This window comes from Monodelphis domestica, chromosome 4 (assembly GCF_027887165.1).
Source record: "Monodelphis domestica isolate mMonDom1 chromosome 4, mMonDom1.pri, whole genome shotgun sequence".
NCBI classification, from domain to species: Eukaryota; Metazoa; Chordata; class Mammalia; order Didelphimorphia; family Didelphidae; genus Monodelphis; species Monodelphis domestica.
In genome coordinates, this window is record NC_077230.1 from 98,581,110 (window position 1) to 98,598,843 (window position 17,734).

The following is a 17,734-nucleotide window of genomic DNA, read 5'->3' on the forward strand; positions in this document are numbered from 1 at the left end:
AAACTGTTAGGCCAATGAAGGCAGAACGGAGAAATAGGAAAATTAAGAGTCAGGAAACCTTAGATAAAACCTTGGTGGTTGCTGGGCAGGTAAATAACAAGAATTTATTAAGTACTTTTAGTAATAATAAAAATAATAATAATTATATACATGTCACTAGCTGTGTAATTTTGTATAAGTCACTTAACCTTTCTAAGTCTCAGTTTCCTTTTTTATAAAATGGTGATAACAAGGCTTGTACTACCTGTCTCATAGGGTTGTTGTTAATGAAATGCTTGGTAAACTTAAAATATTAGATCAATGTGATCTTGTTAGCTTTATCTGCAGCTGTCTCTAGGCCTGCCTCTCAATCAACTGAGCTACCCAGCTACCCCTTATTTTATTTATATATATACATATATATTAAAGTGGTAGTATGAAACATAAAAAAGTGTATAAATTGATACAGAATGAAATGAACAAAACTAGGAGAACAGTTTATATAGCAACCACATTGTAAAGAAAGTCCCTATAATGGCTTAAGAACTCTAACAATACAAATGTTGGAATTCATTTTGCTTGTTTTGGTGAGTTAAATTTATGCAAAAAACAAAACGAAACAAACAAACAAAAAAAAACCAAGTGAGTGTATACAAAGAAAAATTCTAGGTCCAGTTGTCAGAAGACTTCAGCTCTAACTTTAGCTCAGCCTTGAACTAGCTTATGTGACTTTGAGAAAGTCATTTTACTTTTCATGAATTTAGTTTCTTCATTTAGAAACTATGAAGATGGATTAAGTAATTTCTAAGTTCTCTTCCTGTTCAGTGAAGCAAACGAACTTAGTTCCAAAATTTATGAGTATATGAACTGAAATATGGATGAAGTATCTATTTTAGCAAAAATCGGTCTTTTGAGAGTTTCTATGTTATGGTAAAATTATATTTAGTTTACTAAATTGTTTTTTTAAATTCAATTTTATTATTTTTTTCAGTTCTGAATTTTCTCCTTTCCATTTCCCTTTCTTACTGATTGAGAAAGATAAACACAAAAAAATTACAAACATGTATAGCAAGTCAAACAATGCAAAACCCTTTCTATTGGCCCTGTTTAAACACACACAAAATACATGCCTCAATTTGCACTCTGAACTTTCACTTTTCTATCTGGAGATAGATAGTATGTTTGATCATGAATCACCTAGAACTGGAAGTGGTCACTGTATTGATCAGAATTCCTAAATATTTCAAAGTTGTTTTTCCATTACCATATTGCTATAATTGTATAAATTAGCCCCCTGATTCTATTCACTTTATTCTGTGTCAGTTTATAAAAATCATTCCAGGTTTCCCTGAAACCAGTCTCTATGATAATTTCTTACAACGAAATACCATTCCATCATATTTACAAACCATAATTTGATATTCAGCAATCAATATCAAGTTTCCAATTCTTTGACACTACAAAAAAGATTGCTATCAATGTTTTTTACATGTGGTTCTTTTCTTTTTCCCTTTGATTTCATTGGGAGTAGAGACCTGATAGTAATACCACTGGGTTAAAGAGTCTGCACAATTTAATAACTTTTTGGATATAGTTCCAAATTTTCCTAGAATGGTTAGACCAGTTCACAATTCTATTAACTGTGCATTAATGTAGTTATTTCCCATATTTCCAGCATCTGTAATTTTTCTTTTCTGTCAATATTGCCAATCTGAAGGGTATAGGTGATAACTCAGTTGTCTTAACATGCATTTTCCCCAATTATTAGTTGACATTACAGTTTTTTTCACATAGTTATTGATAGCTTCAATTCCCCACCCCCTTTCCCCTGAAAACTTTCTATTCACATCTTTTGATCATTTATCAATTGAGGAACCAGGCCACTTACTTGTGAAGTGTTGCAACTGCTTCCCTGGTCTTGATCTGATCTAGCCCAAAGGTGAGAGCAAATCTTCGGGCTAATTCTTTAATGCCACTGACATGGGCAGATGTTCTGTCCAAGTTGGGGCCTTGCTCTTGAACAAGCTCATTAAATAACTAAAGAAAAGAAAACAAAAGTCTAAAATCCCATTTAAGGTTATGATCTTTTAAAATGTCTATAGTACCTTTTAGGTGTAACAACTGTTCTGTTTAAGCAATTAAATGCATAAAAATCCAAGTAATTATTATCACATAATTTTATTTTAAAGGTAGAACATGTATCATATTTTAATTCTGAGAGAAAACTCTTAAGACAGTATATGAGTTTAACTACAGCATAACAGAAAATTTGGAAGGACTTATAAAGCAGCCTACATCAAAAAGGTGTAGACAAGGACAATTTTTATTTATTGCGGTGGGGTAGGGTGAGGGCAGTGGTCATGCGGAAGGGCTCTACATATTCACCTTATGGATTATGCTACCCAAATGTTTCTACTTTTCCCCTCTTTTTTCTTTTTTGTTTCTATGTTGTGTGAATTTCAAAACTACTCAACCCTATTCAGACCATTCTTTAGAAGATGGGATTTAGCTATTTCCTGATCAATAACAATAGAGATACTTGGAATAACAGAATCAGGTCTTGGAAACTACAATCTCTACCCTACTCAGGGTAACAGGAAGGGCTGCAGCAAAACTCAAGATTTAATTATTTGAAAATATGGCCTTCAACAGACAACTGCAAAAAGGACAGACCTCTGAGCGGTCCTAGGTCAAGCTAGAACCACCATTGGCACATGTGAGAGAGAGGAAGTGAGGTAGAGGACAGCTCAGGAGTTCTGGGGACTTCCTGTGTGGAGGGAGAGAGGTGGTTGGAGTCTCTCTCTCTCTCTCTCTCTCTCTCTCTCTCTCTCTCTCTCTCTCTCTCTCTCTCTCTCTCTCTCTCTCATACTTTTTCTTCCTCCTGTTTGTAATTAAAATACCATAAAAGGGTTGACAGCTGACTTGAGTTTTCATTTAGGAATTACATAGCTGAATTCCTTGGTGACCTTAAATTAATATATATCAGTCTTTTAAAGTGATTTCCATATCACAGAGGGCAATAAAGACACAATGAAAATTATTGCAAGAAGTTTTAATTCATTTCTTCAAATCACTGGTAACCTACTTTTTGCTAAGCGTATGTGAATTTAGAGGGGAATAAATAATACATCTTTAGGGAAAGGACAATTATCTACTACTGATATGTCTAGGACCTGTGATCTGTTAGTTAACCTCAAGTCATCCCCCCCACCCCCCATTCCTTTAATAATATAGTCCCACTGGAGCTGACTGGGCAGAGTATGGATAAGCTTTTTCAATATCCCTTAGAATTAGTTCTCTCTTTAGTTAAGTCACAGCTTGAAGTTGAGCCAACTGTACTTAGAGAAGCTGAAAAATTCACTGAAGATATGACTGGCCTTTTCCCTTGTTTCTCCTGTGAAATATCACCCTGATCCAAACTGTTACATATATTTGAAATTCCATTAACTTTTTACTATTTTATCATAGGTTGATTTTTATTTTGGGAGACAGTATTCCCCTTAATTAATGTAAAAATTATATTCCTTTCTTAATCCCAAATTTATTATATTGCTTTATTTATTTATTAATTACATTCATTCAGAAACCATTAGACTTCGAGGGCTAATGAGATTCCAACTCTGACCTGGGCTAAAACTGTTCCTCTAAGAGATGGGGTTATGGATTTTTGGGCTATTGGTCCTAAATATCAACTATGATCTTTTCCTTCCTATATTTCCCATAAGCAATATTTGGGGAGGGGGCACCTTTTGTGGCATTTATTCTGTACTTTGTTTTCTCTAAGTAGAAGGTAGACAAGACAAATAAAATAAGACAAAATTCAAGCCACTTAATTTTCTTTCATGTAAGGAACTCTGACTAACAAATTACTGTAGACAGAAAGAAGTTGGATCTATTTATAGCAATAACATCTTAGATTACCTATGAATTTAAATGATCCCTTGCATAACTGCCATAAGTAATATTAAGAGAATCATTTTCTTATTCTTTGTGTTTTACTTTTTAAACAGAAAATTTAACATGATAGGTATTCTTTCTAAACTAATCACTTTGGCCAGTTCTGGAGTAGAGGAATCTGTGATTCTGTCTGCTCTAGCTTTCAAATGGGACTATAGGAAAGTCTGATGCAAGGTAAAAACACGTATTCATGCTTGTTTGGGACAGAAAGAGGCTACAACAATGAGTTTAAGTTATGGCTAAACTTCAGATTTTTCTTACCTGCTGTAAACTGAGAATGAGGGTTTTTGCACACTGAATCTTATCAATCTGTCTTGTTTTACTCAATGTCTCCTTAATGATGTCACCATAGTCATTGTAATACTGTGAGGAAAAAAGGCAAAATTGTTTTTGAAAATGTAATTTAACTGACAAACTGAGTAGAAATACAGGGGAGGGGATAAAGATGGGAGAGAAAATTAGCTTCTTTATGTTTCTTCACATTATTGAATTTTGTTGAATATTAAGTTGCAATATTTTAAAGATACACTTCCTGCTAAGGAAATAATTCATACTGCCTATTAAGAACTATTGCAGGAAACTAATTACTTATTAATACAGAGTACTATAAGTAAACAAATTTCTCTCTCAGTTCTTTCTCAAGACAGATTGTGAAAGGCAAATCAATTTCATTTCCTAGTGAAAAAAGACCTCAGTGAACAAGTTTGTATTTCATTATTTATCAATTAATACTCATTAAGCATTCACCAAGTAGTAGAAGCAGAAAATACAAGAGGGGGTTATATTTTAAAATGAACTTATATTTGTCAGTTAATATTAATTATAGCTAAGTTAAAAAGGTATTTTAGATTAAAATAATATTTGTTTTATTGCTGTAGTTGCAAATTCTATAGTTGTAGAAGATGCAAAGGTTTCTTAAATCTCTTAAGTTTAAGTAACTAAACTCCTGTTCCAAGTATATTTGGCAATAAAAAGAAATCTATTCCCCTCCCATCTTATCTCTATCTCACTAATGTAATGATATGGAAATAGTGGTATATACCTGAAAGCTGATTGGTCATCTATTATTAAGCATGTTCTATGTGCTAGTCATAAACATTTAAGAAACGCGCTAGGGGCAGCTGGGCAGCTCAGTGGATTGAGAGCCAGGCCTAGAGATGGGAGGTCCTAGGTTCAAATCTGGCTTCAGACACTTCTCAGTTGTGTGACCCTGGGTGTCACTTAACTCCCATTGGCTAGCCCTTACTACTCTTTTGCCTTATAACCTATTGGTTCTAGGCAGAAGGTAAGGGTTAAAAAAAAAAAAACAACCCCCCCCCAACATGAGATTTTGAGAATACAAAAAAGAAAAAAAAATGAAAGTCCTTATCTTCAAGGAACTTATATTCTGCTGAAAGGGCATATTCTGTCACCCTAACAACTACGGCCCTCAGCAAAACTACGATTCCCAGAACCCCACTCACTTCCTGTCATTACATGCTGACGTACACAGGATATAAATTGGGTGGAGGTCCGTAGCTTTTACCCCTTCTTGTAGAAGTTTTGGTGGAGTGGGGATTTTTGAGCAACTAAGAAAAACTTAGTTGCATGGTTCTATTTTGTCCGATAATAGACTTTATAAAATTAATACTTGAAGTATTGCAGATTAATTAAAACCCTACAATACACACATAAACAGAAATGAAATATGAGCAAAGAAAATAGAAGACAATTTTTTGAAGGGAAACACTGGTAGTTGAGGCAAAAAAGAATTAAAGAAAGGTCTCATGTAAGAGCTATTGCTTATCCTGAGCTCTAAAAGAGGCCAGGGATTCTAAGATGCTTGGGGGGGTGGGGGTGGGGAATGAATGTATTGTTTGCTAGGTATGTGAAACAGCTCATACAAGAGAAGGGAAATGACATAATATGTGAAAGGGACAGCAAGTGGACCAGTTTAGCTAAGCTATAGCAGGTATTAAGGGAAGTAATATGTAATAAGTCTGAAAAGGCAGACTGGGGCAAGATTTTTAAGGGTTTTAATATTTTAATCAACTCCCCATGAAAGACTTGGTCAAGAAAAAAAATATAGAAAACTTTTGCTTACATTTAAAAAAATGAAAACTTTGGCTAGCTCCTGTTATTAAACTATAATTAGTTTATAATTAGCCTGTACATTATAGAATAAGCTAATCTATCAAAGATCTACAACCTGTAGATCTTGAAGCCTGATCTGGTAGACCAAGATATTTGCCATGACCATGTTTCCTTCTCTGTCACTTTACTCTTTTTGGCTTTTCCAGATTTTGAAAAAGATGCTGACCCTTTTCCTTTCTTTCCTGTGATCCAGGAAGATGTGGTAAAAGAACTATGGAAGAGTACTCAGAGACCTTGACTAGTCCTCGTGCACGGAGGGACAGCCAGACCTTGGGCAGGTTGGCTTTGCTTCTGGGGGTTTCAGTTTCTTGATCTGTTAAATGAGGGCATTTGATAAGATGATTTCTAATGTTTCTTTAAACTTTAATAAACTGATATTTCATCAACTCTGTTGCCTCTATCCCAAATCAGAGGTTAACTCAAGTTTGTGAGGAAATGAAAAGTAATTGATCCTCCAAAGGTTAGAAATCTTATTCTACAAAGTCTGTAGTGTTATATACTTTAAATCTATATTTCTCTCTCAACTCATCAAAGACCAACCTATCAATAAGCAGAGCAAGTACCAAGGTCATCTACTGTCATCTCCCTCTTTTTTGGGGGGGGGGTGGTTTGAATGTGTAATTCCTCTAAGAGTTAAGAAGGAAACAAAGACCTGTACCTTCATGTAGTGTTTGAAGATATCAGCAGCTGCATGCATGTCCACAATATCATAGATGATAAGTTTGCTAAAGGCCGCCAAAAGATTTCTTCTCTTGTGTAAAGCCTCAATCTTGTTGGCTTCATCTTCCTCATCACCTTCTAACCACAGATGATGAAAAATAAGTTAGGGACCTCAGTTCTCATTTCAAGACAACTAAAAACAGTTTCTGCATGAGAAAACTAGTTCTTGATTTTCTTTTCATTAGAACTTTATTCAAATCTTCAAAACAGTTTCAGTTTAAGAAGGAAAAAAAGTGTGTTTTTTTTTACAAGCAAGGATTTTTGTTGTTATTTTAAATTTATGGTGGTACAATAGTTTAATTCAAAGTGGACAAAAAGGAGACAAGATAGAAGGAGATCTTATCACCACTTGCTCTCACTGAGTTATCTGGACAGAGAAAGTCTGATAGAAAGAAAAGACAATTATCTGCTAGGTCTAAAGTATGTTTTGTCTTGGGAGGCATGTTCAGGATAAATTGTATAGGATCCTGTGGAAAGATAAGGATTCAAAAGAATGTCAGTGTTGCCCTACTGACAAAATTAGGCTTAATCCCCTTCCAAAGGGAACAGCTTATGGGGTATTGCGAGTTCGTTTGTAAATTCTAAATTTTTTAAAAAGTGAAATTAGTGCTGTCTTCTTTCTGTTATGCATTTGTTATCTGGCACACTTAAATGGAAGCTGACTTCCTTTCCCATCTGTAGACATCTAGAGATGAATATGTTTTATATATTTACCAGAATATAATGTGGTTGGGTGCTTATATACTACATACATAGTGACCCTATTGCATCAACTTTTTATGGCAGACTTGGTCACTGTGACTAAGCAGGAGGGTTCTGGGTCCTGTGTTATATAAAGATAAAACATAAAATTCACCGGATTATAGACTTTGATTTTTATTTCACAGACTTGGGAAAACTAAAGGCTTTGTGTATTTCCATATACATTCTAGAGCAGGAATCTTTTTTGTATGCAGAAAAGGGAAATCTCTGAAGTGAGGGAGTGTATGTTTTGCAAAGGCCTTGCAGGAGGAATAAACCTAGCAGAAACCCAGATTACATTCTTATGTTCTTAACAACTTAAAATATCTTTTTTTCTATGACTATTTGAAAGTACATCTTTTTGGGCTGAGCACTATTGTTTTGAAACTGAGTCAAATATATTAGTAATGCTATTACCATTTAGAAATATTCATATAAATATTAATTTTAAGAGTTTACATGCATCAATATGAATTACTTGAGAGTAAATTTCTTTCTGTCACTCAATACAGATGCAGTCTTTCATTTCAGTTTTTTTTCTGTTTTTATTAGCAGAGAGTCATATTCTTAAAACAGGTGTATTTCTTGCTTTGTAGCAAGCGAAGTCTGAGAAAAACCCACTGTCTGCTGTGTAATTATAATAACCCAGTTTGGCTCCAGAGAAGAAAACACACCCCAATTTTTTGTGGGAGAGGTGTAGGTGTGAAATGTAACATTAAGTGATAGACAAAGTGATGTGCTGCTTTTCATGAATTTTTTTTTTTTTGTAAAGTCTAAGTTATGGAGCAAGGATCCTTTAGGTAGAGGAAGAGAAAGTATGTAAATAAGAAATTAATATGATATAAAACAGGCATTAAATAATTCATTGTTTGACTCAGATGCAGAGACTGTTGATGAGAACACTTTATCATCATGTAGTACTTAGAAGTTATTTGTGAAAATCAAGTCAAGAAGTAACACAGGAACATATGCAATCTTAAATATTTTATCTATCACTGTAGAAGATATTTAATAATAAAGAGGTATTAGGGACTACCTTCCTCTTTAAAAAAGTCAGTCTTTAGGGGGAAAAAAGGCATGGTATTGAGTTGTTTTTCATTCATTTTTCATCTTCTTATCACTAATTATGGGGCAGTATTTCTTTTATCTAGAAGTATCCTATGCTTTATAGAGGTGTAGTGTTTTTGTCCTGCTTAACTGTTTGCTCTCTCAATCTTTTATTGCTTCTTATTTCTAGACAATATCCTTATTATCTGACCTTTTCCCATACATATAGAGAACCCAAACTCTGTTACAAGTAGGTCTCTTTTCTGTTTTAAACTGAACTGAGAGGCCACTGTCTAGAGTGAGAAGAAATCCTTCATTTTGATGAGAAGACAATTTCTGAGACAAATTCCAGTCCTAAACATGGAGATTTTGTTTAGCAGTTTAACTACATTTTTAGAATCTTAAGCTAAAGGAAGATATTTATAAAAATATATCACCTAATATCTGTGAAGGAAAAGGGAACTTGGGATCTCTGATTTTAGAAAAGACATCCTGGTATATGGGGCAGACATGAAACATATTTTCAGAATAACTGAACTGTAGATTTTACAAGTGATTTAAGACTAAAAAAAAAACAACAAAAAACTGACACTCAAAGTTTTTTTTTGTCTATAGTCTAGTAACAAATTCAAAACCTAATGAGACTTATCACATAGGACATCTTTTATTTGTGAAAATTTCCCAGGATTAGTCTTTAGTTTTTCACCCTCAAATATACTCTTACATTTTGCTCATTTGATATTACATTTGAATACATATTTGGAAGAGCCACAAATCTTAATTGCCTCCCTTGGGAATGTTACCCTGAACATGCTTTAATCAGGCAGGAAACAGATTTAGCAATTAGAAAAATGATTATTAAACAAATAATCAAACCCTCCCCCAGTAGTAGGAGTTTTTTTGACTGCTGATCAAATTTTTCTCCCACATCTCTTCTGAACCTGTAAAGATAAGACCAATATCAAAAATCATAGTTATAAATACCCATGCTTTGGTTCTCTTCATCCTGGTCAATGAAGACATGGTCCATCACAAAACTAAGGAGCTCAGACTGGAGTCCAGTGTCTGGATTAAACACCAAAGGTTGAAGCCCCTCCCTGCCCCCTGTCATTAATTGATGGCTGAAAATCATCAAGAGGTCACAAAGCAACATGAAAGCCTGAAATGCAAAGAAATTCACCATCAATATATTAGAATGAGGAACATGATTCTAAAATGAAAAAAGTCAAATATACTAAAAAAAAAAAACCAAAACCCTAGACCCACAACTGAATGGTAAAGAGAAATTTTTTGAATTTTTAAATTTTATCACATGGGTCTTGCTTGCTTGCAAACTTAGCCAATAGCCTCACACTAAATTATAGAGGTTAGCTATGAACTTTGCAATCAATTTACATATAAAAGCAATTTCTTTGATTTGGTTCCATTAATTCAAAGATAGTCCAAAAGAATCTTGTCAAAACTTCTACAACTCAATTTTCCTTTGAGTTGAGTACAATCATGAAAATAATGAACTTCAAAGAAAGGATGATTTAAAGGATTCTGACAGTAGCCTGAAATAAATTAGATATAATTTTATCTGAATGAAAATGTTCACAACTGTATACTTCATAAGTAACTATTCCAATGTTCTTGTACTTACACATGTCATTATTAGAAATGATGAAGTATGACAAATCTTAAATTAATTCAGAACTGAACAATTTTATGCTAATAACTTTCTAATGTTTTTTTTAATTTTAATGTTGTGTGAATTAAGTGAAATATATATTTTAACAGCACCTTTGTGGAAGAATCAGAATTTAAGCATTCACTGAAAATTTCATAAAAATGTCCATAATAAGAGAAGGTATTTCAAAAGTTTATTCTTAATATATAATAGAGAATCCATCTTTTTAAAAAAAGTAGTATTATAAATGATGGCTAGGTTGCTTGGCTACTCCACAAAAACCTAATTAACTCATAATGTTGCTGAAATAGTATTGCATACTCAGCATTATACTTCTGCAACTTGATGTATGAAAACAACTTTTGTGAGCAAACTTCAGAAGTTAACCACTTGATAAAATTGTTAATATGGAAAACATATTCTGTGGTACATAGCTTGCAAGTGCTAGTACCAGTGGCCACCTGCCTTAAGAAAGAAATGAAATTCAGGGAATTCTTGCACTCCTGACTGCAGAAAAAGCCTCTTGCCTGCTGTTTAGCAGAAAGGAAAGCAGAGAGTCAGATAATACTTTCTCACTGGTGCTCTGGGCATCTCTAAGCAGTGTCAATTAAGAACACAGAATGTGGCACCTGTAGGAGTCTGGGGGTTGGGAGAGGAGAAGCCCTATTTAGCCTAAGCAAGATCAACATTCTATACATATGAACAGCTGTCTGTGAGCAGGCTGTTGGCAATTTAGAGAGTAATTTATTAAGAATTGGGTAAAGTAGGCATCAAGAACAAAAACGTGCTTAAGAAAAAACATAAAGGAGTTGCTTATGTGTCAGGGTATGTAAACTCATCTAGGAGAAGAATTCAATATAATTTAATGTAAATTTGTTAAGCATCTATTATATATAAGACATACATGTGCTGCAGATATAAATACAAAATGAAAGAGTCCCCGCCTTCAAGAAGCTTCTATTATACTGGGGGAAACAATATTTACACAAATATAAAAACACAAGATAATTTGAAGTGGAAGAGAGCACTAACAACTAGAGGGATCAGGAAAAGCTTTCAAAGGCCCCTATGATAAGCCTTGAAAGAAGCCAAGGATTATGAGATATAGGCAGAGGAAGCACATTTAAGACAAAGGCAAGGAGGCAGGAGATAGAAAGCCAAGCATTGAGAATATGGATCATGTGAAGGAAAAAAATGTAAAAAGTACTTGGAAAGGTAGGTTGGAGACAGACTGTGAATAGTTTTAAATGCCAAGGTGAGGTATTTTTATTTTATTCTAGAAAATAAAGAAGCACTGAAGATTTAGAAGCAGAAGACTGATATCATCAGAATCTGTACTTTAGTAAGAAAGGAAAGAGAGAGAAAGAGGTGCATAAAATGGCTAAAATCTGGCAATTATATTTAGGATGTTTTGTAAGAGTTGCAGCTTTGGGGTTTTGAGTTATAAACTCTGATATTGTTCACTTAGTGAGGAGGACCACTAGTTGCCATAGCCACTGTCTACAAAAAAAGTGTTGAATTCCTCAACACATGCCCACATCATTTCACATGTTTTTCCTGCTCTGCCTCATTGGTGGCGGGGACCATAGTGCTGGGATCTCTAAGCTCTGCTGTTTCTCATGTTCATCGTCTCAAAGATCACAAAGGTTCAACTTGGAAGGGAGACAAAGTAGAAGAAATAGGCCATTTCGGCTCTAACTTTCCTCATCTCTTCTAAGCAAGTAGCAAGCATTTGGGTTCTATTCATCAAGTCTTTAAAAATTTCATTTCTTATCCTGTTACCATAGTCAGAAAGTATACCTGACAAGAATGTTCTATGATATGCAAAGGTTGATTGTAAATGAAGAACCAGATTGTAGTGAAAATGTATTTTACAAAAGCATTTTAAGCAAAGAAATGGGATAAAATGTTTTTTGTCCTTGAATACATTTGAATTTGGCTAAAAAGAAAATTTAACTGACATTTTCTTACCTCTTCCTTGACTGGGGTGTTAACATTGGATAGGCACTGTTGGCAAACGGCCAAAAAAGATTTCACAGTTTTCCTCAATACCAACAAATCCTCCTGAAAAAATATGTTCAGATCATGAGGTATTATTCAGACATCAATGAAAGTTTCTTAGGAAACAGTTACATAAACAATTATGAATAAAAAAAATTCTATTTGTCAAGGCAATTTGTAAAACCAAATTTATTTCAAGAGGCTACATAGTTAACTCTCAGTTATATGTATTAATGTAAGGTGGTACAGATAATCTGGGTAGTAAAATCTATCTGAATATGGAGCAATTTCCTTTCGGAGGATCAACCTTCCTAATTAGTTTTGTTTTAGCTGCTGTTAAAATGATTTTGTATTTGTGAAACACAGACTATTTGTCAGCAAGAAGAGGAAGCTCAAGTGAACATTGGGAGGTACAGGAAGCCACTTAATCAATAAGTTCTATTAAGGAAATGAGTCAAATGCTACAAAAGTATAAAATGTTTTCTGCTCTGAAGGTATTTCTAATCTTCCTAGACAGAATTAAAGTACATTAAAAAACTAAAGAAAATGAAATACTCTGTTTGGTGTTAGAAATTATTCATTTTTTCTAAAATTTTATTTTTAGAAATACTTTTCATGTTTCCATGATTCACCTCCCCCCCCCCCCCCCCCCCCCCCGCCTATAAACAATTCCACTGGGTTGTACAAATGTTATCACTTGATACCTATTTCCATGTTACTCATTTTTTGGTGTTAGAAATTTTAAGTTCAATATAAGTCGAGAGAAAAAGAATTCAGTGTAGTTGAAGTAGCTGCAAGAGGCTCTATGAAAGAGGTAGGATGAAAGCTGGACTTTGAGAGAGAGTAGAACTTGGATAAGAGTATAGGATAGGAAGTCATTCCAAAAGAGGCTGAGGGAATGATAGGAAGAAAAAAATGTGAACACAGGCAAAGAAGCATGCATGAGTACAGTATATGTATATGTATGGGAAGTGAGTTTGGGATTTAAAAACTTTCATGTAACTAGGTATTAATAGTATTAATTAATACTTTTAAATTACATTAAATAAGTTTCTGGGACCCCATCCCTCTCAATCTCTTTGCATGAACTCAACTGGGAAAACTTCCCTTTACTCAGGCTTTTTGTCTTTTATTTCTTTTACTTCAAGTGATTATTAATATATCTTATAAAATATAATACTTGGAGTTACTGGATATTAATTTTAATCTTTCAAAGGAAAATAAAATAAAGTACGCTTTAATAAGAGATCAAGAGTTCATCAATTTTCTCATTGGAGGTAGACAGCATTTTGTAGAAGTCTTTTGGAAATGTCATGGTGATCATTTTACTGATTGGTTATTAAGTTTTTCAGTTAATCATTGTTACAATATTGCTGTTAACTTTGTACAATGTTATCCTGTTTCTGTTCACATCACTTTGCATCACTTCATATGTCTTTCAAGATTTTCCTGAAATTACTACCCTTGTTATTTCTCAAAGCACAGTGATATTACACCACAATTGTAGCACAGCTTGTATAGTCATTTCAGTTGAAAGACATTGCCTCAATGTCCAATTCTTTGCACAAAAACAGCTGCTAGAAATATTTTTGTATATATGGATTGTTTTACTTTTATCTCCTCGGGGGTACAGACCTATTGTGGTATTGCTGGATCAAAGGGTATACATAGTTATAGCCTTTTGGGTATAATTCAAAATTATTTTTAAGAACAATTGGATGGATTAGTTCACAGCTTTACCAAAGGTGTATCAGTTCCCCTATTTTCCCACATCTCCTTTACCATTTGTCATTTTCTTTTTCTGACATATTAAAGAATGTGATAAGGGGTGAGTTGGTATCTTGGAGGTATTTTCATCTGCACTTCTCTAATTATTAGTGATTTGGATTCATTTTTCAATATGACTGCCAAAAACTTCAACTTCTTCCGAATTCTTATTTATATCCTTTGTCCACTTATCAGTAAGGGAGTGACTTTAATTTTTTATAAATTTGGCTCAGTTCCCTAAATATTTGAAAAATAATACTTTTTTATCAGAAAAAAAATCAGTGTAATCTCCCTCCCCCCACTGCTCTTGCCTGAATTTCCTCTAATTTTAACAGCATTGGTTTTATTTATGCAAAAATTATTTTGTTTCCCGTTTGGTTAGAAACTCTTCCTTTATTCAGATTTGACAGGTAATTTTTTTTGATGTTCTCTAAATTTGCTTATATCACCCATCATATAGAAATAATGTATTCATTTTGAGCTAATATTACTATATGGTATGAGATGTTGGATTAAACCTGGTTTCTGCCAGACTTTTCAGCAGTTTTTGTAAATAGTGAATTCTTGCCTGAAATTTTGGGGTTATCAAATAAGAGATTATTGTAGTCATTTATGTCTATATATTGTATGCCTAACCTATTCCACTGATCAACAATTCTATTTATTACCCAGTGTCAGATTGTTTTGATTACTGCTTTATATTGCTTAAATATATCTCAGCGTTCAGGTGCCCTTTTATGCCATCATTGTAACAGAAGCTTCTCATTAAATTCTAATTTGTGTTGTGGTATATGTTCAAATGACTCAATTAATAGTATAGCTGCGTCCCATTTATCCTGAAAAAACCAGGTACTGGTTTTTAGTTTTTTGCATTTCTGTCTTTCAATAGGTTGTTAAATGCTTTGAAGCATAAGGCAGACCAGTGCTTCTAAACAAGGAAGACACTGAAAAAAAGAGTATAAAAGGCAATGTTCTGTTACCTACATGAGAAGACAACTCAATTGATTTAAAATTAAATAAACAAAAACCAACCCCACCCCTCTTCTGTCCCTTCTCCCCCATTCTACAATGTTCGAAGAGCTTGGAGAATGGTTTCATCCACTAATTTGTTGGCCTCCCTTATACATAGGAAGATGAAAATGATGGAAGAACAGTTTTCTAATTTCTACCTAAGGAGGGAGAATAAAAGTGATTTTAGAGATATTAAGTGCTTTAAAATGAAAATAAAGGAGGAAAAAAGTGCAAGAGACAGAGATGAATCTTAGTTTTGTCAGGAAACTAAAGGAGAGGATAATTTAATATAGAGAATAGAAGAGAAAGGGTCACTGAACACTTGTATAGAATAGGCAGTAAAATCTTCATGTAGAAGGGGGGTAATCTTGATTTTCTTAAAAAGAAGCAGTTTCTGATATTCCATAAAATGATGTAGATTATAACTGCTCCCAGGAGAAAAGTAATCTAAAAATAATCAAAAGGGAAGAGACGAATATTTGTGATTGATGATGTTCTAGTGAGAGTGTATGAGAGCATCCATTCAATAGACTGACATCTTCTGGGTGGGGTGCATGTTTCTAGTATATGTTGGTAGATCTCCCAAGACTAGTTATAATCAACAACTCCCCATTTCTGTTAATTCATGTGATGACAAATAATACTATGAGGGAAAAAAAAAGATAGTAATCCTGGGCAAGATTAAGCCCTTAGGGGCCCAAGTGGTGCTGATAGAAAGTGGAAGCTTCAGAAGAGAAAGGCAGAATGGGTAAATGAGCCAGTGTGTAGTTAAGAAGAGTTGATTTATTTAAGAAGAATCCTCTAACTTACTAATAATTGAAGATGGAATGCAGTGGGGGGTGAAACAAACAAACTTTAGGCAGGGAGACCACTTAGTAAGCCATAGTAGTGTAAAGCATGTGGTGACAAGGGCCTACAGTGATGGAAATGAAAGAGAAGAAAGGAGATATTAAAGGGATATGACCCATGCCAAATCAACTAGTCTTGGCAACAGTCTAGTTAAAGAGGTGAGAGACAGGAAGAAGTTATGAGAGGTTGGGTCTTGGGGGACTGGGAAAATGGTAGTGACCTCAACAGTTATGGAGAAGTGTGTAAGGGGAAAGGGTTTGGAGAAAAGACAATGAGTTCAGTTTTGGATATGTTGAGTTTAAGATGTCTAGAGAACATGTAGTCCAAGATGGAAAAGCAGGGTTGGATAGGCTGATTTGAAAACATTAGGACAGAAATGCTAACTGATTCATGAGAGCTGATGAGAACCCAAGTGAACTCGTGTCGAGAGAGAAGAGGGCCTGGCCCAAGAGCCCTGTGAGATACGCTGTTAGGTGATGGCCTGGGAAAGAACTGAAGAATGGAATGGGAAGTAAAGGTTTCTGAGGCATATTGCTGTATGTATGCCGAGTTCACTAAAACAGTGGAAAGAGTTGGGGATATGGTGATCCAGGTATTGGATTTAGGAAAGGAAGTGTTCTGGAGACTGGTAGACAAAAACTATCAGAATTTTGATTGAGTGGTAGATGAGAATCCAGTGAATTTCAAAAGGAAGAAAGGTTACTGAGTGATGGTGGTAAAGGGTAAGGAAGCTCAGGAGTTATAACAAGGAGTATTCTACTCTCCAGTCTTGAACCAGTAAATTAGAAGGAATAAGTCAAAGAGCAACAAGGGCTGGAAAAGGTGGCCAGGAGCCTGTGTTATAAAGGAGGAGTCAGGTCTCAGTGAGAGTCATATGATGGAAGGAGTGGGAAAAGAAATGAAATGATTTAGGATAAGTCCTACAGAACAAGCTTTTCAGAGAGTATAAGGGGGGAGCAGGGGGAGGGTAGGTAATTTTAGATTGTAACATTGCCTGGGGGTGAAGGGGTTGGGTTAAGGTCAATGGAGATAAAGAATAAGCTTCACAACAGACACACAGACACAAAAATCTCCAGATAGATGGTATTCAGGATTACTGGGATGGGGAAAAGGTATGATGTGTTTGTTTATCACAGAAGAATAAATTTAGGTGGATTATTAACATTCCTAGGGGATTGGTCTCAATGCAGCAAATATTCCCCTAGGCTTGACTCTTATTATTCTGGCTTATGAATTCTCTTTTCAAAAATCAAAAAGGAACTAATGGGATAAATGCTATTATAATTAAAGGAGGAAGAATATTTTCTGTTATAAATAAGAGAAAGTGAAGACTGTCCTAATAGGACCAGCACTAGAGGGCACTGGAGCAAAATAAAATGAACATGACCTGTGAGAAAACAAAAACACACTTCTGGTCATTATGGGATTAGAGAGAATATTTGTAAAACCTGCCAAACTTTACCTCAAAAGAAATATCTAATCTTGTTTCTGGCATGTAGATCTATTGTGTTTTTGATTTCAACATTCCATGTTTTGAAACAGAACTATTATTTATGTATAAAAGTCACTTTTGAGTGTTGAAATTTAAGTTTCACTTTCAATCCATGGTTTTGGAGAAAATTTATTACCAAGTTAGAGTTAGAAAAGATTATAAAAGACAAAATCAGCCAATTTTGATGTAACATAATATTAAAAAGCACTCCCCCACTCACCCCCCCCAACAAAATCAATGTAACAAAAATAAGAAGTAAACTGTTACTAGAGGGGTTCAACATATCAGAGTAGGCAGAAGCAATACAATGAGCTCTTGGCTAAAACTTACCTCAATAGATCCCCGATGGGAAAACCTATGAAAATATC

The 17,734-nt window shown here is 34.4% G+C and overlaps 1 protein-coding gene across 7 annotated transcripts in view; it reads right to left on the minus strand.

Annotated features, from left to right (window-relative positions):
- STAG1 (STAG1 cohesin complex component) overlaps window positions 1–17,734 on the minus strand; it is a 384,901-nt gene that overhangs the window by 19,702 nt on the left and 347,465 nt on the right. For all 7 annotated transcript variants that reach the window (XM_056793658.1, XM_056793654.1, XM_056793655.1 and 4 more), the window contains 5 exons: window positions 12,218–12,310; window positions 9,562–9,736; window positions 6,728–6,867; window positions 4,198–4,299; window positions 1,868–2,016 (listed from right to left, as the gene is read on the minus strand). In XM_056793658.1, coding sequence (XP_056649636.1) covers window positions 1,868–2,016; window positions 4,198–4,299; window positions 6,728–6,867; window positions 9,562–9,736; window positions 12,218–12,310 — 659 coding nt within the window. The remainder of the gene's footprint in view (window positions 1–1,867; window positions 2,017–4,197; window positions 4,300–6,727; window positions 6,868–9,561; window positions 9,737–12,217; window positions 12,311–17,734) is intronic.